The sequence below is a fragment of the Pongo abelii genome, chromosome 20, assembly GCF_028885655.2.
Source record: "Pongo abelii isolate AG06213 chromosome 20, NHGRI_mPonAbe1-v2.0_pri, whole genome shotgun sequence".
NCBI lineage: Eukaryota > Metazoa > Chordata > Mammalia > Primates > Hominidae > Pongo > Pongo abelii.
In genome coordinates, this window is record NC_072005.2 from 12564736 (window position 1) to 12590617 (window position 25882).

The 25882-nt window shown below is 46.9% G+C and overlaps 1 protein-coding gene across 4 annotated transcripts; it reads right to left on the reverse strand.

The window, feature by feature from the left end:
• Nucleotides 1-527: 527 nt before the first annotated feature.
• On the reverse strand, nt 528-25882 carry ZNF564 (zinc finger protein 564). Of its 4 annotated transcripts, none has more exons than XM_024237338.3 (4): nt 25657-25882; nt 3375-3501; nt 3109-3169; nt 528-2722 (listed from the first exon to the last, which is right to left on the reverse strand). In XM_024237338.3, the coding sequence occupies exons 1-4, from the start codon at nt 25657-25659 to the stop codon at nt 1252-1254; spliced, it is 1662 nt and encodes a 553-aa protein (XP_024093106.2). In that variant the 5' UTR covers nt 25660-25882; the 3' UTR covers nt 528-1251. The 4 variants fall into 4 exon arrangements, with proteins under 4 accessions (XP_024093106.2, XP_054395792.1, XP_063576050.1 ...); XM_054539817.2 differs by lacking the exon at nt 3109-3169 and adding an exon at nt 23148-23202 and having other exon boundaries at nt 25657-25842; XM_063719980.1 differs by lacking the exon at nt 25657-25882 and adding an exon at nt 24511-25490.

Sequence of the window (25882 nt, forward strand, 5' to 3'; positions counted from 1 at the left end):
ATTTTTTGTATTTTTTAGTAGAGACGGGGTTTCATCGTATTAGCCAGGATGGTCTCAATCTCCTGACCTCGTGATCCCCCTGCCCTGTCAGCCTCCCAAAGTGCTGGGATTACAGGCGTGATCCACCGCGCCTGGCCCTGCTTTCAATCTTTTTATTTTCCCAGAAATGGAAATGCTGATCATGTTATTTCTATATTTTAATCTGGGGATCTGCCATACTGTTTTCAGCAGGCTTATACCACTGTACATTCCCAGTGATAGTGCACAACATTCTCCAACATTCCACATCCTTGACAGTATTTCTTGTTTTCCATCTTTGATACTACTAACCCTAATGAGACACTATCTATGTCTTGAGTTTGATTTGTATTTCCCTAATGACTAAAGATGTCAAGTATTGTTATGTGCTTATTGGCCATCTGGGTATCTTCTTTGGAGAAATGTCTATTCAAGTCCTTTCCTCCATTTTAAAATTGGATTGTGTCTTAGCTTGGGTTGCTAAAACAAAATACTATAAATTGGAAAGCTTAATTAATCAACAAACATTTATTTCTCATGGTTTGGGAGGCTGAGAAGTCCAATATCAAGGCACTGGCAGAGTCCATGTCTGGTAAGGGCCTGCTTCCCAGTTCAAAGATAGCTATCTTCTCATTGCACTCTCTCATGGTGAAAGGCAAAGCTAGCTCTCTAGGGACTCCTATCAGGAACTAATCCCAATTACAAGGCCTCCATCTTCATGATGTCCTCCAATCCTAAAAACTACCAGAGACAGGGCCTCCAAATACCATCACATTGTGGGGGAGGGGGGGGTACGGGGGTAAGGTTTCAACATATGAATCTGAGGGGGCATACACTCAGCCAAAACATTACACCTCTGGCCCCCAAAATCCATGTCATCACATGTAAAATATATTCATCTCATCCCAAAGGCCTCAAAAGTCTCAGCTAATTCCAGCATGAAGCCTAATGTTTAAACTCAAACTCCGAAATGTCATCTCAATATCACATAACTCAGATACGGATGAGACTCAATTCATGCTGAGGCAAAATTCTTCTTCAGCTCCGAACCTGTGAAAACCAAACTAGTTGTGTATTTCCAAAATATGAGACAGGCACAGGATAGAGATTCCTATTCCAAAAGTGAGAAACAGGAGAAAGGGGTGAGCTCCCAAACAAGTCCAAAACCCAGAAAGCAAACTGAAGACTTTCCATATTCTTTAGATATGTAGATACTTGTAGACCTGTCCTCCACTATTCATTTTCACAGGTATTTGAAGGTTGTGTGATAAATGAAAGCTTTCCCACATTCCTTACGTAAGGTTTATCTCCATTATGAGCTCTTTCATGTCTTTGAAAGGAACTGGAATAACTGAACGTTTTTCCACATTGCTTACATTCATAGGGTTTTTCTCCGGTATGAGTTCTTTCATGTATTCTAATGGAACTGGCATAATTGAATGCTTTCCCACATTCTTTACATTCATAGGGTTTTTCTCCAGTATGAGTTCTTTCATGTGTTCGGACAGAACTAGGACAGTCAAAGGCTTTACCACATACCTGACATTTATAAGGTCCATCTCCAGTGTGCAGTATCATATGTTTTCTAATCCTTTTAAGAGAAATGAAGGCTTTCCCACATACCTGACATTCATAGGGTTTCTCTCCAGTGTGAGTTCTTTCATGTATTTGAAATGAACTGGGACAGTCAAAGGCTCTACCGCATACCTGACATTTATAAGGTCCATCTCCAGTGTGCTTTATCATGTGTCTTCGGACGCTTGGGAGAGAAATGAAGGCTTTCCCGCATTCCTTACATTCATAGGGCTTCTCTCCAGTGTGAGTCCTTTCATGTGTTCGAACATTACTGGAAGAACTGAAGGTTTTACCACATTTATTACATTCATAGGGTTTCTCCCCAGTATGAGTTCTTTCATGCTTTCGAACATAACTGGGAAAAATAAAGGCTCTCCCACATACTTTACATTTATAAGGTCCATCCCCAGTGTGCCTAATCATATGACTTTGAAAATTTGTGAAAGAAATGAAGGCCTTCCCACACTGTTTACACTCATGGGGTTTCTCTCCAGTATGAGTTCTTTCATGTATTCGAAATAAACTGGGGCGGTCAAAGGCTTTTCCACATTCCTGACATTTATAAGGTCCATCTCCAGTGTGCCTAATCATGTGTCTTTGAAAACTTGGAAGAGAAATGAAAGCTTTCGCACATTCCTGACATTCATAGGGTTTCTCTCCAGTGTGAGTTCTTTCATGTATTTGAAATAAACTTGGGCGATCAAAGGCTTTCCCACATTCCTGACATTTATATGGTCCATCTCCAGTGTGCTTAATCATGTGTCTTCGAACACTTGGGAGAGAAATGAAGGCTTTCCCACATTCCGGACACGCATAGGGTTTCTCACCAGTGTGAGTTCTTTCATGTCTTCGAAAGGATTGACAAGAACTGAAGGCTTTCCCACACTGCTTACATTTATATGGTTTCTCTCCGTATTCCTGATAGTCATATGGTTTGTGTCCAAGATGAGATCTGATGTGCCTACTAAGGGATGAATGATGCATGAAGACTTTCCCACACAAACTACATTCACATGGTCTTACTATAGTAGGAATTTTCTTGTTCAGATTAAGATTGAGAATCTGACTGAAGGCTTCTCCACATTGATCATATTCTTTACTTTCATTGAGTCCCTCTTCCATATGATTGCTGGAAAAAATAGAAAGCAAGATTTAGTGGTTTGTGACTTTATATTTATTAATAAGTATTCGACTTACATTTTTACCATAATCGGGGAAAGGGTAAGTTTTCAGGCCTGTATGAATTGTTTGAAAGTGAATGGATGGAATGCTCTGCAAGAGGGCTCAACAGTAGCCATCATCAAAAAAGTGATATTCATATATACAGTTTCTTAATACTATTTCCAAATGAACGACTTTGCAACACTGAACATCTATGTCACACTTTTTCTTTTTCTGGTGAAAAAGTTGTAGGAATAAATAAATTTGAAGCTGGGCTTACTGGTTTGTTTCCTTATTTTTAAAATTTCATGACATACTAAGGAGACATTGCTTTCTCTTGTCAGTGCAAATTACCTTAAAATTCTCCCCTGATTTTTGTACCAATCTTCAATGCTCTGGTCTTCCCATTTTTTTCCTAAAATACAGTCAGAAAAAATCCTTATGAACTGATAGACATTACAGAAAAATGACTAGATTCTAAGTTCATGATAAGGTGCAAACAACCCTGATTTATTCACCCAAGTATTCCCTTTTCCACATCAGACATCATGAAAAAGCATTAAAGAGCAAGAAATACTTCTTCTCTAACTGACTAAGAGAAGGAATGATGTCATCCTTACCTACACAGGCCAGGTTTCTAAAGGTTTCCCGCATCACATCTCTGTAGAGTTTCTTCTGGGAAGGATCCAGCAAAGCCCACTCCTCAAGTGTGAAGTTCACAGCCACATCCTCAGAGGCCACTGAGTCCTAAAACATCCCAAATATGCAATGCAGGAGGAAGAATGAGATGACAGTACAGGGATGTAAACCCAATTCATAAAAGTTCACAAATGGCTAGGTGCAGTGGCTCATGCCTGTAATCCCAGCACTTTGGGAGGCCAAGGCACACAGATCACCTGAGGTCAGGAACTTGAGGCCAGCCTGGTCAACAAGGTGAAATCTCATCTCTACTAAAAATATATGAATTAGCTGGGTGTGGTGGCGTATGCCTGTAATCCCAGCTACTCAGGAGGCTGAGGCAGGGGAATCACTTAAACGAGGGAGGCGGAGGTTACGGTGAACCGAGATCACGCCACTGCACTTCAGCCTGTGTGACAGAGAGAGACCCTGTCTCAAACAAACAAACAAACAAACAAAAAAGTTGACAAACAATGTGGCAGTCTCCAAACATTTATTTTTTGATAAATAAATATGGTTGTCAGAATTCTGTCTACATTCACTTTCTCATAAATTTAATTACCCCATGAAAACACGCAACTGATCTCTACATTTTTACTGTAGTCACTACAAGTTTTATTGGTCTCTAATGGCAGGATCCAGTTCACCTTGGAGAAACAAATAAAATGCTATACAAAGAAAACAAATTTTGGCCAGGCCTGGTGGCTCACGCCTGTAATCCCAGCACTTTGGGAGGCTGAGGCAAGCAGATCATGAGGTCAGGAGTTTGAGACCAGCCTGACCAGCAACATGGTGAAACCCCGGCTCTACCAAAAATACAAGAAAATTAGCCAGGCATGGTGGCACATGCCTGTAATCCCAGCTGCTCAGGGAGCTGAGGCAGGAGAATAGCTTGAACCCAGGAGGCGGAGGGTGCAGTGAGCTGAGATCATGCCATTGCACTCCAGCCTGGAGGACAGAGAGAGACTAAGTCTCAAAAAAAAAAAATTTAAGATCATCATTCCTTCTGGGAAAAACTTCCATTTCCTTTCATATCTCACACCAATCAGCATTCCATGAAACACAGGGTAGGCCAGGCGCACTGGCTCATGCCTGCAATCCCAACACTTTGGGAGGCAGAGGCAGGCGGATCATCTGAGATCAGGAGTTTGAGACCAGCCAGCCCAACATGGCAAAACCCTGTCTCTACTAAAAATACAAAAAATTTGCCGGGCGTGGTGGTGGGCACCTGTAATACCAGCTACTTGGGAGGCTGAGGAAAGAGAATCGCTTGAGACCAGGAGGCGGATGTTGCAGTGAGTAGAGATTGCACCACTCCACTCCAGCCTGGGTGACGAGAGCAAAACTCTGTCTCAAAAAAAAAAAAAAAAAAAAAAGAAAGAAAGAAAAAAAGAAACAGGATAAAACGAAAAAGGTATCCATGAAAAAATAAATATACACTGAAGTGGAACCATTTTCTTCTGTTCCCTTCATCAAACATGAGAGGCCAGAAGGCCCGTAGAAATCCACCTTCTGACAAAATCCAGCTGACCATACTTTCCTGAAGGATTCCAGGCCATTAGACGTAGACAGATCAAGTTGGTTGAATGAAAATATTCCTCTGCAAAAGTAGTCATTTTAATCTGCATGTATAACATTTGTTTATAGACTCACTGATTCCTTTGACTCTGTCCCATTTCACTAGGCTAGGAAGCTACTGGGAAGACAGAACTCAGGCATGAAGAAGAAGGTATGGCAACTTAGGCAGCGCCCCCTCACCCAGCAAAATCCCCATAGTCATGAACATCAAGGGCAGTTTCCCACCTATTTTTACCTTATATACACACACATACTAAGAAGACAAAATGCCACAAGAGTTTTTTCTGGCAGATATATAACAAGGTACCCTATGACTTGCTAACCTTGAGGAACAGGTTAAGAGTTGCAATTTCTGAGGGATTTCATTCAAAGTCTAGATGGTTTGATGGCGAATTTGACCATGATTATAAAATACATGAAGGGATCAGCAGTGCTTTTCTCCAAAAGAACATAAAATCCTTTCTCAAATTTCAAGAGGAAATGACTCCTGAACAGTCACTATGTGATATTACATTGTGTAATGTCAAGGCAAAATAAAATAAGGGGAAAGGTGGGTTCTTTTGGTTTCCTTAGAAATGGGAACTTGCTCTGTCATCCACACTGGAGTGCAGTGGCATGGTCACAGCTCACCGAAGCCTTGATCTCCTGGGCTCATGTGATCCTCTCTCCCGAGTCTCCCAAGTAGCTAGAACTACAGTCACAAGACACCATGCCTAGCTAATGTTTAAATTTTTTGTAAAGATGGGGTCTTACTTTGTTGCTCAAGCTGATCTCAAATTCCTGCCTCAGCTTCCCAAAGTGCTGGGATTACAGGTGTAAACCACCACACCTGGCTGGAAAAATGGGTTCCCAGAAAGAATGAAATGTCCTCAAGATAGCCTCTTACAAAACATTTTTTAAATCCTATAAATCCCCTCTCCCTCTCCCGTCTCCCTCTCCTTCTTTCTTCGGTCTCCCTCTGTTGCTGAAGCTGGACTGTACTGCCGTGATCTCAGCTGGCTGCAACCTCCCTGCCTCGGGCTCCTGTGATTCTCCTGCCTCAGCCTGCTGAGTGCCTGGGATTGCAGGCGCCTGCTGCCACGCATGACTGGTTTTTGTATTTTTGGTGGAGACGGGGTTTCGCCATATTGACCGGGCTGGTCTCCAGCTCCTGGCCTCGAGTGATCTGCCCGCCTCGGCCTCCCGAGGTGCTGGGATTGCAGATGGAGTCTCGCTCACTCAATGCTCAATGTTGCCCAGGCTGGAGTGCAGTGGCGTGATCTTGGCTCGCTACAACCTCCACCTCCCAGCCGCCTGCCTTGGCTTCCCAAAGTGCTAAGATTACAGCTTCTGCCCAGCCGCCACCCCATCTAGGAAGTGAGGAGCATCTCTGCCTGGCCGCCCATCATCTGGGATGTGAGGAGCCCCTCTGCCCAGCCGCCCCGTCTGGGAAGTGAGGAGCGCCTCTGCCCGGCCGCCATCCCGTATAGGAAGTGAGGAGCGTCTCTGCCCGGCCGCCCATCATCTGGGATGTGAGGAGCGCCTCTGCCCGGCTGACCCTGCCCGGCCGCCCCGTTTGGGAAGTAAGGAGCGCCTCTGCCAGGCTGCCCCGTCTGGGAGGTGAGGAGCGCCTCTGCCCAGCCGCCACCCCGTCTGGGAGGAAGTGAGGAGCACCTCTGCCCGGCCGCCCCATCTGGGAAGTGAGGAGCGCCTCTGCCCGGCTGCCCCGTGTGGGAAGTGAGGACCGCCTCTGCCCGGCCGCCCCGTCTGGGAAGTGAGGAGCGCCTTTGCCTGGCCGCTCCATCTGGGAAGTGAGGAGCGCCTCTGCCCGGCCGCCCTGTCTGGGAGGTGTACCCAACAGCTCCGAAGAGACAGCAACCATCAAGAACGGGCCATGACGACGATGGTGGTTTTGTTGAAAAGAAAAGGGGGAAATGTGGGGAAAAGAAAGAGATCAGATTGTTACTGTGTCTGTGTAGAAAGAAGTAGGCATAGGAGACTCCATTTTGTTCTGTACTAGGAGAAATTCTTCTGCCTTGGGATGCTGTTGATCTATGGCCTTGCCCCCAGCCCCCTGCTCTCTGAAACATGTGCTGTGTCAACTCAGGGTTAAATGGATTAAGGACGGTGCAAGATGTGCTTTGTTAAACAGATGCCTGAAGGCAGCATGCTCTTTAAGAGTCATCACCACTCCCTAACACTGCGGAAGGCCGCAGGGACCTCTGCCTAGGAAAACCAGAGACCTTTGTTCATGTGTTTATCTGCTGACCTTCTCTCCACTATTATCCTATGGCCCTGCCATATCCCCCTCTCCGAGAAACACCCAAGAATGATCAATAAATACTTAATTAAAAAAAAAATTCTATAAATCCCCTAAAAACTGTTGAAGAGTCAACAAAAAGTTCTTCCCCAAATGTAGCAGGAATAATGACTATCTAACAATGGTAAAAGTCTTCTGAAGAACAACATGATAGCTTCCCTAACCTTTAACAAGAATTCTGAATACTGGCCAGGCATGGTGGCTCATGCCTGTAATCCCAGCACTTCGGGAGGCTGAGGCAGGCAGATCACTTGAGTTCACTTGAGTCGAGATCATTTGAGTTAGGAGTTTGAGTCTGACCTGGGAAACATGGCGAAACCTCGTTTCTACTAAAAATACAAAAATTAGCCAGGCATGGTGACGCGCACCTGTTACTCCAGCTACCTGGGAGGCTGAGGAAGGAGAATCACTTGAACCCGGGAGGTGGAAAGTGCAGTGAGCCGAGATTGTGCCACTGCACTCCAGCCTGGGTGGCAAGACTCTGTCTCCAAAAAAAAAAAAAAAAATAGAACCATGGTAGGCACTGAGGAGAAAAGATCACATATCTTTCTTACAGTATCACAGAAGGCCACAACCCAAGCCAGGAACAAAGCCTCACTAACAAATCATATGATTACAGAATATGTCACACCTCCAGGTAAAATTCTCAATTAAAGCCCAAGAAGGAAGGTCAGAGACAAAAAAAGAAACAAAAGCAAGGGCAACTAATAGAAAAAAGTAAAAAATATGGTAGATATTAATACAACTGTATCGATAATCACTTTGAATGTCAATGGTCCAAATGTAATTAGAAGACAGATGCTGTTATAGTGGATTTTAAAAACATAGCATGTTGGCTAAAAGGAAACCACTTTAAATACAAAGACACACATATTAAAAGTAAAGGGATAGAGAAATACATAAAATGCTAACATTAATTAAAAGAAACATGGCACAGCTATCTTAATATCACATAGTACACTTCAGAGAAAGGAAAAAACACAGAGATAAGCCAGGTGCAGTGGCACATGCCTACGGTCCCAGCTACTTAGGAGGCTGAGATGGAGGATCGCCTGAGCCCAGGAGTTCAAGGATATAATGCGCTATAATTTATTGTGAATAGACACTGCACTCCGGCCTGGGGAACAGCGAGACCTTCATCTCTACAAAAAAATTTAAAAAAAAAAATTTTTTTAATTAACCAGTTGTGGTATCACAAACGTGTAGTCAGCTACTTCAGAAGCTGAGGCAGGTAGATTGCTGAAGCCTGGGAGTTCAAGGCTGCAAAGAGCTATATGATCACACCACTGCACTCCAGCCTGGGAGACAGAGTAAGACTCTGTCTCTAAAAAAAAAAATTAAAATTTTAAAATAAATAAATAAAGAGATATAAGTGAGCATCACATAATGATAAAGGACTCAACATGCCAAGAAGACCTGACAACCCTTAGTGTGTGTTTGCATAACAAGCGCTGCAAAATACATGTGGCAAAATACAACTGACAGAACTGCAAAGAGAAATACACTAATCTACTTGTATAGTTGGAGACTGCAGCACCCTTCCAGCAGTAATTAAGAGATCCAACAGGCAGAAAATCTGAAAGGACATAGCAAAGTAAATAGCATCATCAAACAACTGGATTTAATTGAAATGCATGGAATACTTCATCTAACAATAGCAAAACACAAATTCTTCTTAAGTTCACAGGAATATTCACAAAAACCAAATACTGGGGAATAAAACACACCTTAATAAATATGAAAAATTAAAAAAAATCATACAAAGTATGCTCAGACCACAACTCATTCATCTAGAAATCAATAACAGAGAGAGTTACCAACTCCCCCAAATCCTTAGAGATTAAACAACACAATTCTAAATAAACACATAGATCAAAGAAGTCTGAGAAATCAAAAATAATTTTTGACCTAAAATGAAAATGAAAACAAAACTTATCAAAAATTATGGTATGCAGCAAAAGCAGTGCACAGAGGAATATTTACAGCATTGAACACCTACACCAGGAAAGAACAAGGATTTATAATGAATCATCTAAGAGTCTACTTCGGGCTGGGTGCAGTGGCTCACGCCTATAATCCCAGCAATTTGGGAGGCCAAGGGGGGCAGATTACTTGAGGCCAGGAGTTAGAGACCAGCCTGGACAACATGGTAAAACCTCGTCTCTACTAAAAATACAAAAATTAGCTGGGCGTGGTGGCACATGCCTGTAATCCCAGCTACTCAGTAGGCTGAGATACAAGAATCACTTGAACCTGGGAGATGGAGGTTACAGTGAGCCAAGATCATGCCACTGCACTCCAGCCTGGGCGACACAGCAAGCTGCTGTCTCCAAAAAAAAAAAAAAAAAAAAGATAAGAGTCTACTTCAGGAAAACAGAAAAACAAGAGAGCAAATTAAACCCAACTAAGCACACAGACAGACAGAATAATTGGAGAAGTCAATGAAATGGCAGGAAATCAATAGAGATTAAAAAAAAAAAACAGAAGTCGGTTATTGGAGAACACCAATAAAATTGATAAACCTCTAGTCAGGTAAGAAAAAAGAAATTACTAAGATCAGAAATGAAAGGAGGCAAAAGTAAAAACTAAAGAACATTTGACAAAACCTGCCACCCACTCATGGTGGCAAACTGGGAATAGAGAACTTTCTCCTCAAAAAGAACATCAATGAGGAAACTGCAGCTAACATCATACTTAACAGTGAGAAACTAGATGCTTTCTACACAAGACCAGAAACAGGGTAAGAATGTCTTCTCTCACCACTGCTATTCAACAACATCCTTAAAGTCCTAGATAAGCAACAAGACAGAGGAAATAAAAAGTATACCGATTTAGAAGGAAGAAATAAAATTGTCTTTGCTGCATAAGACATGATTATATAAAATATATAGATGGCATATAAACATATGAAAACATGCATATTTTGTCACTGGGGAATTACAGATTTAAAAATTAAAGACTAACACAACCTTTATTAGAATGGCTAAAATTTAAAACACTGAGAACACCAAATGATGGCAAAGATGTGAAGCAATAGGAACCCTCATTTGTTACTTGTGGGAATGGAAAACAGTGCACCTATTTTGGAAGATGGTCAGTTTCTTATAAAACTAAACATATTCGGCCGAGCACAGTGGCTCATGCCTGTAATCTCAGCACTTTGGGGGGCCGAGGCGGGTGGATCACCTGAGGTCAGGAGTTCAAGACCTGCCTGGCCAACATGGTGAAACCATCTCTACTAAAAATACAAAAATTAGCTGGGCATGGTGGCACATGCATGTAATCCCAGCTACTCGAGAGGCTGAAGCAGGAGAATTGTCTGAGCCCAGGAGGTGGAGGCTGCAGTAAGCCGAGATCTTGCCATTGCACTACAGCCTGGACGACAAAGCAAAACTCTGTCTCAAAACAAAACTAAACAAAACATATTCAACATATGACCTAACAATCATGCTCCTTGGTATTTACCGAAGTAAGTTGAAAACATGTTCACACAAAAACCTGTACATGGATGTTTATGGGAGATTTATTCATAATTTCTAGAATTTAGAGTTAACCAAGATATTCTTCATAAACAAATGAACAATCTGCAGTACATCCATATGATTAAATATAATCATATGGATAAAAAGAAGATATCAAGCCATGATAAGACATAGAGGAAATTTAAAAGTACGTCACTGGGCCAGGTGTGGCAGCTCACACCTGTAATCCCAGCACTTTGGGAGGCAGAGGCGGGAGGATCACCTGAGGTCAGGAGTTTGAGACCAGCCTGACCAAATGGTGAAACCTCATCTCTACTAAAAATACAAAAATTAGCCGGGCGTGGTGGCGGACACCTGTAATCCCAGCTACTCAGGAGGCTGAGGTAGGAGAATCGCTTGAACCAAGGGGGCGGAGGTTGCAGTGAGCCAAGATCACATCACTGTACTCCAGCCTGGGCGACAGAGTGAGACTCCATCTCAAAAAGAAAAAAAGAAAAGTATGTTACTAAGTGATAGAATCCAATCTAAAAAGGCCATATACAATGTATTACCAACTATAAGATATTCTGCAAAAGACAAAACTATGGGACATGAAAAAGTCTTTGGTTGTAAGGGATTTCAGGATGCAAAGGGCAGATGAATGAATGTATGAACTATAGGTGATTTTTAGGGCAGTGAAACTACCCTAACAGAAATAACACACGTCATTAAACATTGTCAAAGTCCAATGAATACACAATAGAGTCAACTCTAATGTAAAATGTGAACATTAATGCATCCATATTGGTTCAATTGTAATTAATGTACCACAGTAATACAATACATAAAAACTAGGGCAAACTGGCCAGGTGTGGTGGCTCACGCCTGTAATCCCAGCACTTTGGGAGGCTCAGACAGGCAGATCACGAGGTCAAGAGATCGAGACCATTCTGGCCAACATGGTGAAATCCATCTCTACTAAAAATACAAAAATTAGCTGGGCGTAGTGGTGTGTGCCTGTAGTCCCAGCTACTTGGGAGGCTGAGGCAGGAGAATTGCTTGAACCTGGGAGGTGGAGGTTGCAGTGAGCTGAGACTGCGTCACTGCACTCCAGCGTGGCAACAGAGCGTGATCCGCCTCAAAAAAAAAAAAAAAAAATAGGGCAAACTGTAAAGAAGGGTGATCATTAAAGTAACACTCTGTACTTAATGATCAATTTTTCTGTAAACTTAAAACTGTTCTGAAAAAAATCTGTTACAAAAAGTTAAAATGAAGAGACTCATGACTGAGAAGTAACTAATCACTGAACCATGTGTTCTTTTTTTTTTTTTTTTTTTGAGACAGGGTCTCATTTTGTCACCCAGATTGGAGTGCAGTGGTATGATCACAGCTCACTGCAGCCTCAACCTCCAAGGCTCAAATGATCCTTCCACCTCAGTCTCCCAAGGATCTGGGACTACAGGTACATGCCACCACGCTCAGCCAATTTTTGTATTTTGTGTAGAGATGGGGTTTTGTCATGTTGCCCAGGCTGGTCTCAAACTCTTGGGCTCAAGCAATCTGCCTACCTTGGCTTCCCAAAGTGCTGACATGGCAGGCGTGAGCCACCACGCCTGGCCCATAGCATATTTCATGCAACTGATTTGAACTTATTTTAGTAAGCCATTATGGTGATGAATGAGGTCTTCAGCCAATGCCTTGTTTAGGAGCCCAGCACTGTATATTCTGAGAAGTTAGGAGTCCAGCACTGTATATTCTCAGAAGTTAAATTAGGGCCTTGGTTACCATCAGTACTGTCTAGAATTTGGACATGGATGAGTATCCATGGTATTGTGGACTTCGTATAAGATATGTATTGGCCAGGCGAGGTGGCTCACATCTGTAATCCCAACACTTTGGGAAGCCAATAGCGTGAGTCATCACATCCAGCCCTGAAGTCTTATTCTCATTGGTAAATACAAGAAAAACAGTTAACAGATTATATAGATTTGGAATGAACCTGAAAACTCCTAATACTTTTAACAGATGGTTTTTAGTATATATGTGCAATCATGATCACAATTTTCATCACCTCAAAAATAAGCCCATGTACTTTTCACCTGTCAATCTCCTATCCTCCCATCTTCTTCCGCCAATCCCCAGCCCTTGATAACCAGCAATCTTTCGGTCTCTATAGATTTTCCTATCATGGACTTTCATATAATCAGAATCATGCCATGTGGTATGTGACTGGCTTCATTATAGGTTTCTCAAGTCACATCCATGTTGTAGCATGCATCCCCACTTTGTATTTATGGTAGAATTACATTCCACTGTATGGATATTACATATTTTGTTTATCTATCATCCAATGATGTATTACAGTCAGCCCTCCATACTTGGAGTTTCTGTATCCTCAGATTCAACCACCCTCTGATCATGTACTATGTGGTTAGGTCTGTGATGGTTAGGTACATACTGAACATGTACAGACTTTTTCTTCTTGCTATTATTCCCTAAACAACACAATATAACAACTATTTACCTAAAATTTATGTTGTATTAGGTATTATAAGTGAGCTAAAGATGATTTAAAGTATATGGAAGAAAATGTTTTCTAAGCCAGGCGTGGTGGCTCACGCCTGTAATTCCACCACTTTGGGAGGCCGAGGGGGGCGGATCACCTGAGGTCAGGAGTTCGAGACCAGCCTGACCAAAAAGGAGAAACCCTGTCTCTACTAAAAATACAAAATTAGCCGGGTGTGGTGGCATACATGCCTGTAATCCCAGTTACTTGGGAGGCTGAGGCAGGAGAATCACTTGAACCCGGGAGGCAGAGGTTGCGGTGAGCCGAGATTTCGCTATTGCACTCCAGCCTGGGCAACAAGAGTGAAACTCCTTCTCAAAAAAAAAAAAAAAAAAAAGAAAATGTTTTCTTAATTTCCATTTTGGGTTGTTCAGTGACAATGTATAGAAATAACAGATTTTTTGCAGGTTCCGTTTGTATCCTACCAATTTGCTTAATTCATTTATTACTTCTAAGTGTGTGTGCAGGGTGGGGGAATCTCTTGGAAGTTCTACATGTAAAATCACATAATTTGTGAACAGGAAAAAATTTCCTTCTTCCTGTCCAATTTTGATATCTTTTCTTTTTCTTGTCTAACTACTCTGACTAGAACATCTGGTACTACACTGAATAGTAGTGGTGAAAGTTAACTAAGTCTCAATAGATTTTTTTAAATAGAATAAAAAATAATAGTAAGTTAAAATATAAAATGATTGTATAATACACATTTAACATATGAATATACATTTACACTGTTAATATATAAATACAAAATAAAGTAAAATATAAAATAATAGCTGGGTGCAGTGGCTCACACCTGTAATCCTAATACTTTAGGAGGCAAAGACAGGAGGACTGCTTAATGCCAAGGAGTTTAAGACCAGCCTGGGCAACATAGTGAAATCCTGTCTCTATTTAAAAAAAAAAAAGAATTTGGCCAGGCACAGTGGCTCACGCCTGTAATCCCAGCACTTTGGGAGGCCAAGGCGGGTGGATCACGAGGTCAGGAGTTAAACACTAGCCTGGACAAGATGATGAAACCCCGTCTCTACTAAAAATACAAAAAAATTAGCCGGGCATGGTGGTGGGCACCTGTAATCCCAGCTACTTGGGAGGCTGAGGCAAAGAATTGCTTGAACCCGGGAGGCGGAGGTTGCAGTGAGCCAAGATTGCGCCATTGCATTCCAGCCTGGGCAACAGAGCAAGACTCTGTCTAAAAAAAATAAATACATAAAAAATAAAAAAATTTTAACTAGTCGAGTGTGGTGGCACAAGCCTTTAATCCCAGCTACTTAGGAGGCTGACACAGAAGGATACTTGAGTACAAGAGGTCAAGGCTACAGTGAGCTATGATTGCGCCACTACACTCCAGTCTGGGCAACACAGCAAGACCCTGTCTCAAAAAAAAAAAGTATCAACTTTAGTTAATAATAATGTTACTGGTTCACCAATTTTCATCATTATCAGATGTAATATGTTGGTTTATAATCATAACTAATACACTACACTAAGGCAGTATGTTAAAAATAGGGGAGGTAGGCCAGGCGTGGTGGCTCACGCCTGTAATCCCAGCACTTTGGCAGGTCGAGGCAGGTGGATCACCTGAGGTCAGGAGTTCAAGACCAGCCTGGCTAACGTGGCGAAATCCAGTCTCTACTAAAAAAATTCAAAAAAAAATTAGCTGGACACGGTGGCAGGCGCCTGTAATCCCAGCTACTCCAGAGGCTGAGGCAGAAGAATTGCTTGAATCTAGGAGGCAGACGTTGCAGTGAGCTGAGATCGCGCCACCACACTCCAGCCTTGGTGACAGAACGAGACTCCGTCTCAAAAAAAAACAAAAAAATAGGGGAGGTAGGGAGAAGGGGCTCTGTAATAGCTCCCAAATTTTTCTGTAAACTATGAATTAAAAAAGCAAATAAACTAACCTTTCATGGAAAATTCATAATTGTGTAAAAAAGAAAGCTGGCTGGGCGCAGTGGCTCACACCTGTAATTCCAGCACTTTGGGAGGCCAAGGCGGGTGGATCACAAGGTCAGGAGTTCGAGACCATCCTGGCTAACATGGTGAAACCTCCACCTCTACTAAAAATACAAAAAAAAAAAAAAGAGCGGGGCAAGATGGCACGTACCTGTAGTTCCAGTTACTTGGGAGGCTGAGGCAGGAGAATCGCTTGAACCCAGGAGGCAGAGGTTGCAGTGAGCCAAGATCGTGCCACTGCACTCCAGCCTGGGCGACAGAGTGACAATTCCTCTCAAAAAAACAAAAAAAAAAGAAAAAGGCCAGGCGCAGTGGCTCACGCCTGTAATCCCAGCACTTTGGGAGGCCGAGGTGGGCAGATCACAAAGTCAGGAGATCAAGACCATCCTGGCTAACACGGTGAAACCCCATCTCTACTAAAACTACAAAAAAAAAAAAAATTAGCCAGGTGTGGTAGCGGGCGCCTGTAGTCCCAGCTACTCGGGAGGCTGAGGCAGGAGATTGGCATGAACCCGGGAGGCGGAGTTTGCAGTGAGCCGAGATTGCGCCACTGCACTCCAGCCTGGGTAACAGAGTGAGATTCCGTCTCAAAAAAAAAAAAAAGAAAGCTGACATTCCATAGTACATACAGTATAACGCCACTTGCATAAGATTCATTCAAAAATGAAATATATAACTGACTGGCTTAAAATAAAATATACTGATAAAGGGTTAAATACACAGGTTAAGAAAAGCAAGGAAATTATCTTATAATCTATAACACTGGCCCCATCTGGAAAGAGATTGGATGATTTGGCTTCTAGGAATCATTTCAAGGGGGCATGCGGTGAGAAGTCTTCAAAGTCGTGGCCTGGCTGTCATGAGACTGACATTCCCTTTACAATGTTTCAGTTGACTGTGCAACTGTTTTATGTAGTTTCCTCATATGCAATATGTTTAGTAAGTTTCCACAATGAAAACTCAATACACAAATAAATCTCAGTGTACTCCGAATTGTGAGCATCAAGCCATTGAAGTAAACATTTAAAAGATAGCACAGGGCCAGTGTGGTGGCTCATACCTGTAATCCCAACACTTTGGGAGGCTGAGGCGGACAGATCAACTGAGGTCAGGAGTTCCAGACCAGTCTGGCCAACATGGTGAAACTACATCTCTATTAAAAATACAAAAACTGGCCAGGTGTGGTAGCTCATGCCTGTAATCCCAGCACTTTGGGAGGCCAAGACGGGCGGATCACGAAGTCAGGAGATCGCCACCATCCTGGCTAACACGGTGAAACCCCGTCTCTACTAAAAATACAAAAAAAAAATTAGCCTGGCGTGGTGGCGGGCACCTGTAGTCCCAGCTACTCGGGAGGATGAGGCAGGAGAATGGCATGAACCCAGGAGGTGGAGCTTGCAGTGAGCCGAGATCGCGCCACTGCACTCCAGCCTGGGCAACAGAGCAAGACTCTGTCTCAAAAAAAAAAAAAAAAGCAAGCCAGACAGACTCTCCAAATTCCCATTGTTTACTTCATAAACAATTGAACAATTGGCTGGACAGTTTTGTCTTCACTGATCAGTCAAAACAAAATATCTGTAAATCCAACCTTAATGGTTAAGTTTCTCTCCTCTTTTCAGGCCCTGAACTTTGACCCACCCTCCACAGCCTAAGGAAGCACCCACCCAATCCCTCCTTTATAAACCATCCTAAAAACAGACTAACCTCAGGAAAAATATTCTCTGATCTAGGATCCGATTTTGCACTTTCCACTCTGCCCTCTCCTCCCACCTATTCCTAATCTTATTTGTTCCTCTCTATGAATGAAAAACCTTTTTAGGGGAAGAGGAGGAGTGGAGACAGGGTCTTGCTCTGTTGTCCAGGCTAGAGTACAATGCCAGAATCATTGCTCACTGGAGCTTGATCTTCTGGGCTCAAGTGATCCTCCCACCTCAGCCTCGTCTGGGACTACAGGTGTGCACCACCACAATTTTTTTTAATTTTATAGAGAGGTGGTCTTACTATGTTGTACAGGTTAGTCTCAAACTCCTGACCTCAAGCAATCCTCCTGTTTTGGCCTCCCAAAGTGCTGGGATTATAGATGTAAGCCGCCACTTCCAACAGAAAAGCCTTTTTCTGCCTAACCTCTAGGATGCTTGCAGATCTTGTATCTACTGCTTTCACCCTTTCATTATACTCCTTTCACATAAAGTCACTTCTTACCTAACTCCAGATTTCTTGTATTTGAGGATGTCTAGAAACAGCTCTCTCAAATCATGGGAGCCCATGGTTTACTGTTATTATCTGAACAGTAACAATTACAACCTCAGACAGGGTATCACCCTCCCAACTATACCTATGTGTGCATCCCCAGCTTTCCAGTGGTCTGTAGCTTCTCTCAGTATAAAGGACCCCTCCCCTGGTTGGAGTGATCAGGCTGGGATGCCTGCCAAGTTCTACCCAGGAAGAACCAACTGGGGACTTCAACGACCTCCTTTTGCAGGCTCTTAATTTGGAGTCACTCTGAGGCACACTTGACCTCAGACCTCTGCTTCCTCAGACAAGACTATTCACTCACTTTTTTTTTTTTTTTGAGACTGAGTTTCACTCTTGTTGCTCAGGCTGGAGTGCAGTGGCACGATCTCGGCTCACCACAACTTCCGCCTGCTGGGTTCAAGCAATTCTCCTGCCTCAGCCTCCCAAGTAGCTGGGATTACAGGCATGCGCTACCATGCCCAGCTAATTTTGTATTTTTAGTAGAGACAGGGTTTCTCCATGTTTGTCAGGCTGGTCTCAAACTCACCTCAGGTGATCCACCCACCTCAGCCTCCCAAAGGGCTGGGATTACAGGCATGAGCCATCGTGCCCAGTTTCACTTACTTTTAAGGAAGAAAATATCCTGTGTTTGAAGAATCCAGCAAAATCACTCAAACTTACTGTTTATGTATATAGGAGGAAAGGAAACTGTAAGACATTTGTATTCTTTTTTTTTGAGACGGAGTCTAGCTCTGTTGCCCAGGCTGGAGTCCAGTGGCACGATCTCGGCTCACTGCACTGCAACCTCCACCTCCCGGGTTCACGCCATTCTCCTGCCTCAGCCACCCAGCAGCTAGGACTACAGGCACACGCTGCCACGCCCAGCTAATTTTTGTATTTTTAGTAGAAACTGGGTTTCACCGTGTTAGCCAGGATGGTCTCGATCTCCTGACCTTGTGATCCGCCCGCCTCAGCCTCCCAAAGTGCTGGGAGTAAAGGCGTGAGCCACCGCGCCCGGCCAATTTTTTGTATTTTTTAGTAGAGACGGGGTTTCACCGTGTTAGCCAGGATGGTCGCCATCTCCTGACCTCGTGATCCGCCCACCTCGGCGCTGGGATTACAGGCTTGAGCCATCGTGGCCGGCAAGACATTTGTATTCTATAGCTTAAACATGAAAAGCACATTTATCGCGAGTGCCTGGGATTGCAGGCGCGCGCCGCCACGCCTGAATGGTTTTTGTATTTTTGGTGGAGACAGGGTTTCACCGTGTTGACCGGGCTGGTCTCCAGCTCCTGGCCTCGAGTGATCTGCCTGCCTCGGCCTCCCGAGGTGCTGGGATTGCAGACGGAGTCTCGCTAACTCGGTGCTCAGGCTGGAGTGCAGTGGTGTGATCTCGGCTCGCTGCAACCTCCACCTACCAGCCTCCTGCCTTGGCCTCTTAAAGTGCTAAGATTACAGCCTCTGCCCCGCCGCCACCCCGTCTAGGAAGTGAGGAGCATCTCTGCCTGGCCGCCCATCGTCTGGGATGTGAGGAGCCCCTCTGCCCGGCCGCCCTATCTGGGAAGTGAGGAGCGCCTCTGCCCGGCCGCCCATCGTCTGGGATGTGAGGAGCGCCTCTGCCCGGCTGCCACCCCGTCTGGGAGGAAGTGAGGAGCGCCTCTGCCCGGCTGCCCCGTCTGGGAGATGAGGAGCACCTCGGCCCGGCCGCCCCGTCTGGGAGGTGAGGAGCGCCTCTGCCTGGCCGCCACCCCGTCTGGGAGGAAGTGAGGAGCGCCTCTGCCCGGTTGCCCCATCTGGGAAGTGAGGAGCGCCTCTGCCTCGCCGCCACCCCGTCTGGGAAGTGAGGAGCGCCTCTGCCCGGCCGCCACCCCATATGGGAAGTGAGGAGCGCCTCTGCCTCGCCGCCACCCCGTCTGGGAAGCGAGGAGCGCCTCTGCCTGGCCGCCACCCCGTCTGGGAAGTGAGGAGCGCCTCTGCCCAGCTGCCACCCCATATGGGAAGTGAGGAGCGCCTCTGCCCAGCCGCCCCTTCTGGGAGGTGAGGAGCGCCTCTGCCCAGCCGCCCCGTCTGGGAGGTGAGGAGTGCCTCTGCCCGGCCGCCCCATCTGGGAGGTGAGGAGCGCCTCTGCCTGGCCGCCACCCCGTCTGGGAGGAAGTGAGGAGCACCTCTGCCCAGCTGCCCCATCTGGGAAGTGAGGAGCACCTCTACCCGGCTGCCCACTCTGGGAAGTGAGGAGCGCCTCTGCCCGGCCGCCCACTCTGGGAAGTGAGGAGCGCCTCTGCCTGGCCGCCCACTCAGGGAGGTGAGGAGCGCCTCTGCCCGGCCACCCCGTCTGGGAAGTGAGGAGCGCCTCTGCCCGGCCGCCCCATCTGGGAGGTGAGGAGCGCCTCTGCCCGGCCACCCCGTCTGGGAAGTGAGGAGCGCCTCTGCCCGGCCGCCCACTCTGGGAGGTGAGGAGCGCCTCTGCCTGGCCACTCCGTCTGGGAAGGGAGGAGCGCCTCTGCCCGGCCGCCACCCCGTCTGGGAGGAAGTGAGGAGCACCTCTGCCCGGCCGCCCCGTCTGGGAGGTGAGGAGCGCCTCTGCCCAGCCGCCACCCCGTCTGGGAGGAAGTGAGGAGCACCTCTGCCCGGCCGCCCCGTCTGGGAAGTGAGGAGCGCCTCTGCCCGGCCGCCCCATCTGGGAGGTGAGGAGCGCCTCTGCCCGGCCACCCCGTCTGGGAAGTGAGGAGCGCCTCTGCCCGGCCGCCCCGTCTGGGAGGTGAGAAGTGCCTCTGCCCGGCTGCCACCCCCTCTGGGAGGAAGTGAGGGGCACCTATGCCCGGCTGCCCCATCTGGGAGATGAGGAGCACCTCTGCCCGGCCGCCCCGTCTGGGAGGTGAGGAGTGCCTCTGCCTGGCCGCCACCCCGTCTGGGAGGAAGTGAGGAGCGCCTCTGCCCGGCTGCCCCATCTGGGAAGTGAGGAGCGCCTCTGCCCGGCCGCCACCCCATATGGGAAGTGAGGAGCGCCTCTGCCTGACCACTCCGTCTGGGAGGTGAGGAGCGCCTCTGCCCGGCCGTCACCCCGTCTGGGAGGAAGTGAGGAGCACCTCTGCCCGGCTGCCCCATCTGGGAGATGAGGAGCACCTCTGCCCGGCCGCCCCGTCTGGGAGGTGAGGAGCGCCTCTGCCTGGCCGCCACCCCGTCTGGGAGGAAGTGAGGAGCGCCTCTGCCCGGCTGCCCCATCTGGGAAGTGAGGAGCGCCTCTGCCCGGCCGCCACCCCATATGGGAAGTGAGGAGTGCCTCTGCCTGGCCACTCCGTCTGGGAGGTGAGGAGCGCCTCTGCCCGGCCGCCCCGTCTGGGAGGTGAGGAGTGCCTCTGCCCGGCCGTCACCCCGTCTGGGAGGAAGTGAGGAGCACCTCTGCCTGGCTGCCCCGTCTGGGAGATGAGGAGCACCTCTGCCCAGCCGCCCCATCTGGGAGGTGAGGAGTGCCTCTGCCCGGCCGCCACCCCGTCTGGGAGGAAGTGAGGAGCACCTCTGCCCGGCCGCCCCCTCTGGGAAGTGAGGAGCGCCTCTGCCTGGCCGCCACCCCGTCTGGGAGGAAGTGAGGAGCGCCTCTGCCTGGCTGCCCCATCTGGGAAGGGAGGAGCACCTCTGCCCAGCCGCCACACCGTCTGGGAAGTGAGGAGCGCCTCTGCCTGGCCACCCTGTCTAGGAGGTGAGGAGCGCCTCTGCCCGGCCGCCCAATCTGGGAAGTGAGGAGCGCCTCTGCCCGGCCGCCCAGTCTGGGAAGTGAGGAGCGCCTCTACCCGGCCGCCCTGTCTGGGAGGTGAGGAGCGCCTCTGCCTGGCCGCTACCCCGTCTGGGAGGAAGTGAGGAGCGTCTCTGCCCGGCTGCCCCGTCTGGGAAGTGAGGAGTGCCTCTGCCCGGCCGCCCCGTCTGGGAGGTGAGGAGCGCCTCTACCCGGCTGCCACCCGGTCTGGGACGAAGTGAGGAGCGCCTCTGCCTGGGCGGCCCCGTCTGGGAAGCGAGGAGCGCCTCTGCCCGGCCGCCCTGTCTGGGAGGTGAGGAGCGCCTCTGCCCGGCTGCCCTGTCTGGGAGGTGTACCCAACAGCTCCGAAGAGACAGCGACCATCGGGAGCGGGCCATGAGGACGATGGCGGTTTTGTTGAAAAGAAGAGGGGGGAAGTGTGGGGAAAGGAAGGAGAGATCAGATTGTTGCTGTGTCTGTGTAGAAAGAGGTGGGCATAGGAGACTCCATTTTGTTCTGACTAGGAGAAATTCTTCTGCCTTGGGATGCTGTTGATCTATGGCCTTTCCCCCAGCCCCATGCTCTCTGAAACATATGCTGTGTCAACTCAGGGTTAAATGGATTAAGGGCGGTGCAAGATGTGCTTTGTTAAACAGATGCTTGAAGGCAGCATGCTCTTTAAGAGTCATCACCACTCCCTAATCTCAAGTACCCAGGGGCACAAACACTGCAGAAGGCCGCAGGGTCCTCTGCCTAGGAAAACCAGAGACCTTTGTTCATGTGTTTATCTCCTGACCTTCTCTCCACTATTATCCTATGACCCTCCCATATCCCCCTCTCCGAGAAACACCCAAGAATCATCAATAAATACTTCATAAATTAAAAAAAAAAAAAAAAAAAAAAGGAATGAGGAAGGGCACCAACTTCTATTTTTCCAAAAAAAAAAAAAAAAATATTTAAAAAAAATATTTAAAAATATTTAAAGCACAAAGTGCCTCTTCTTCCTCTTCCCCAAGCAGTGCAGACACTTACAGATGTGAAATTACTTTTGCAAAATTATGAGAGTAAGATAAATCTGACATAGTTGACTCCATCTTGCTTCTAACCTCCAAGCTGTCCTTTGTCATTCCTGGGTATAAGCTAAGCTAATTTGAGGAATAATTTAGTTTAGATTTAGTTTAGATTTAGTTTAGATTTAACCAAAGCAAAGATGATAATAGCTCTTCCCAAAACTAAACCACAACCACCTTTGTAAAATCAAAGCCCACAAGGTTAGGATTATGAGAGGGGCCAAAATTCTGTTAAATTGTAAGCATAAACAACTGTTCCAGGGTTCACAAGATTTGTAACTTCCCTAATTACTTCTGTAGGCAACATCCTTACTGTAGAACCTAAGGTTGTCCTTTTGAGATATTTTTTCAGACTTCTGCATTTCTGATGATGGGATGACTCTACCCAGATGACTCTACCTGGACTGTGACTGCAACTCATGACTCAACTGGTCCTATGGCCCCCACTTAGAGGCTGACTCAGTGCACAAAGACCATTTTCCACACCCCTATGATTTCATCCCCAACCAATCAACATTTCCCACTCCCTAGTTCCCTGCCCACCAAACTATCCTTGAAAACCCCTAACCTCCAAGCCTTTAGGGAGACTGATTTGAGTAATAACTCCATCTCCTGCGTGGCCGGCCTCATGTCAATTAAACTCTTCCTCTACTACAAAAAAAAAAAAAAAAAAAAAAAAAGAAAAGCACATTTATCTATCCCTTTCAGACAACAGAGATGTCACATTATTATTACTTCCATGACAACTTCTTTACTAATATTTAGTTCACTAATATTTAATATTTCAAAGTCCCATCTGATAGGATTTAGCATTAATCACCAAAGTCCAGATGAAAGGATACAGAACAGTTATCCATTACGACAAAATCTCTACCCTGCAAAGGAGATGATATTTTAGAGAATCTCTGTATTTCACCAATTTATCTACTACACTTTCTTGTGGAAATGTATTCGTTTCTCTGTAGCCATAATGGAAGACTGAATTTCCCTACTTATCTGAGATTCTTATCCCCAGTAGCATTCTCAAGGCTAAGTTCTGGGATTGATCTGAAATCATCCAAAAGAAGAAAACAGACCTGAGAAACCTCCCATACGTGTTGAGGGGAAGAAACTACACAAATAAGATTTTTTTAACAAATTGAATGTAAGACTAGATAATTGTTTTCCCTCAAATCTACTTTCTGCCTCTTTCTCCCCCTAGTGACCCTCCCTTTGTAAACACTTTATCTTGTCTTTCAAGCACTACTGATATAATACATTTTACATTTAACGAAAAACAGGATCATATAAGCAAATAAACCTTTTCAAGGGTTTACAAACCCACGGAGAGGCAGTGCTGACCTGGAATACAGACATTTATCTGATTCCAATGTCAGGTGAGGTCACCCTATCCCCTAGGACATCTCCCAGCCCCATCCTGGCTCATTGACCAAGCCCCCTGAAGACAGTGAACTGTGCCCTGCTCAGTCTGCCCCAAGCGCATTTTAACTTTCAGGTTCTCGCACCATTTCAATGGAGTAGGTTTTCCTTCTCCTTTGAGATAGTTTTTCTCCCTTCACTAGACTAAAAACAATCCAGAGGTCAGGAATCATTTGTGCCTTTTCCTCTCAGTAACAGCCTAAGACTGGGTAACCATCAATGTGTCCCTAAGGAAAGCAAACTGGGGTTGAGGAAGAAAAGCTGAGTGTCCCTCCCAAAGGGTAAACTTTTCAGAGGCAGGGGATACCGGGAGAGTCCTCCCACCTCAGGGCATGCAGCTGCTCCCGTGAGAGGCCCCACCCCTGCACCTTAAGCTGTCCTCTGGGAGGAGTGACCCAGGGGTTGATAATCACTAGATCCTCCAACAGAAGTGGCAGCTGTGGGCAGTTCTGAAAATCAGGACCAGAAAAGGATAGAGGGCCACATCACCTTGTAACGTTTCCAACAGGGAAACTCCACCCAAAGACGTTCTGATTAGGCGTCGGGGCTTAGGAAAGATAAAAGGAGGGGAAGCACAAAAATTTTTTACCACGGCCGGGCGCGGTGGCTCACGCCTGTAATCCCAGCACTTTGGGAGGCCGAGGCGGGCGGATCACCTGAGGTCGGGAGTTGGAGACCAGCCTGGCCAACATGGAGAAGCCCTGTCTCTACAAAAAATACAAAATTAGCCGGGCATGGTAGCGCATGCCTGTAATCCCAGTTACCTGGGAGGCTGAGGCAGGAGAATCGCTTGAACCCGGGAGGTGGAGGTTGCAGTGAGCTGAGATCGCGCCATTGTACTCCAGCCTGGGCAACAAGAACGAAATTCTGTCTCAAAAAAAAAAAAAAAAAAATTTTTACCGTAGAGTGTCAGGTTCTTATTCTCTGTTTCCCTCTCAGGTTACAAGTACACAAACAAGAGGCCGGGCGCGGTGGCTCACGTCTGTAATCCCAGCCCTTTGGGAGGCGGAGGTGAACGGATCGCCTGAGGTCTGGAGTTTGAGACCAACCTGGCCAACATGGCGAAACCCAGTCTCTACCAAAAATACAAAAAGTAGCCGGTCGTGGTGGCGCATGCCTGTAATCCCAGTTACTCGGGAGGCTGAGGCAGGAGAATTGCTTGAACCCGGGAGGCGAAGGTTGCAGCGAGCTGAGATCTTCCCACTGCACTCCAGCCTGGGCGACAGAGCGAAACTCTGTCTGAAAAGAAAAAAAAAAAAATCCACAGAGAACAAATCCTTTCAAAAGAGTATGGTGAAAGAAACTATAAACAACTAAAATACTGTGTCTTAAATGTAAAACAAAAAACAGCTGATAATGTTGATTTGGCGAGGGGAAGTCACCTTTGGGAATGCGGGGAACGAACCGGAAATTTAGGCATTTATTCCCAACCCTAGAAAAAGCTAGGCTAAAAAAACGGGAGTCGTAGGTTTGAGATTCTTTTTCCAGTACGTTTGGAAGACTCGGAGGGAGACCAGTCCCCCGGAAAAAAGGAGGATGCACTGGGAAGGCCACAGCCCACAGCTCCTCCCATGCACGAACCCCACACCCGAGACGGGATTCCGCCTTGTGACCCTCCCGTGTCCCAGCACAATCTGGAGAGAGGCGGGGCTGCGGGCGCGGAGCTGCCCAGAGAGGGCTCCGAGGCCGGGGCCGCAGTCGCCGCGCAGGGAGGGGACACGACGCCCGGGGTACTGGCTACGGCCCAACCCACCCTGCGGCCGAGGGGACAGAAGGCCGAGCTGCGCCAGGGAACTCGGGTCCCAGACCCTGGAGTCGCTGCAGGGAGGCTCCGGTGCTTCCACAGCCGGTTCCGGCCGGTTCCCACAAGCCCCTCCCCCAGTCTCCAGACGCCCGGCCCCGCCACGCACCATTTCCTGGCTTCCAGGGTGTCCCGGGGTCCTGCCTACGGCTCTCTCCGGCCTGTGTAGGTCACAGCGCGCCAGACGCTGCAGTGGAGCCACCGGGGTCACTGGAGAAGCGGACACCGGAACCCAAACGCAGCGGACACGAAACAGGAAGACCCCGCGGAGTTGTTGAACGTTGCCCCCCGTCCCCCTTGCAGAGTTCCTGATTGGATGGTTTGCAGGTCCCCGC

What these genes read in the sequence shown, in the direction of transcription:
- ZNF564 (XM_024237338.3), bottom strand. An exon ending in TAGAAACCTGGCCTGTGTAG is followed by an intron (nt 3,170 to 3,374) that starts GTAAGGATGACA and finishes ACTGTATTTTAG; the next exon opens with GAAAAAAATGGGAAGACCAG. An exon ending in AATCAGGGGAGAATTTTAAG is followed by an intron (nt 2,723 to 3,108) that starts GTAATTTGCACT and finishes TATTTTTTCCAG; the next exon opens with CAATCATATGGAAGAGGGAC.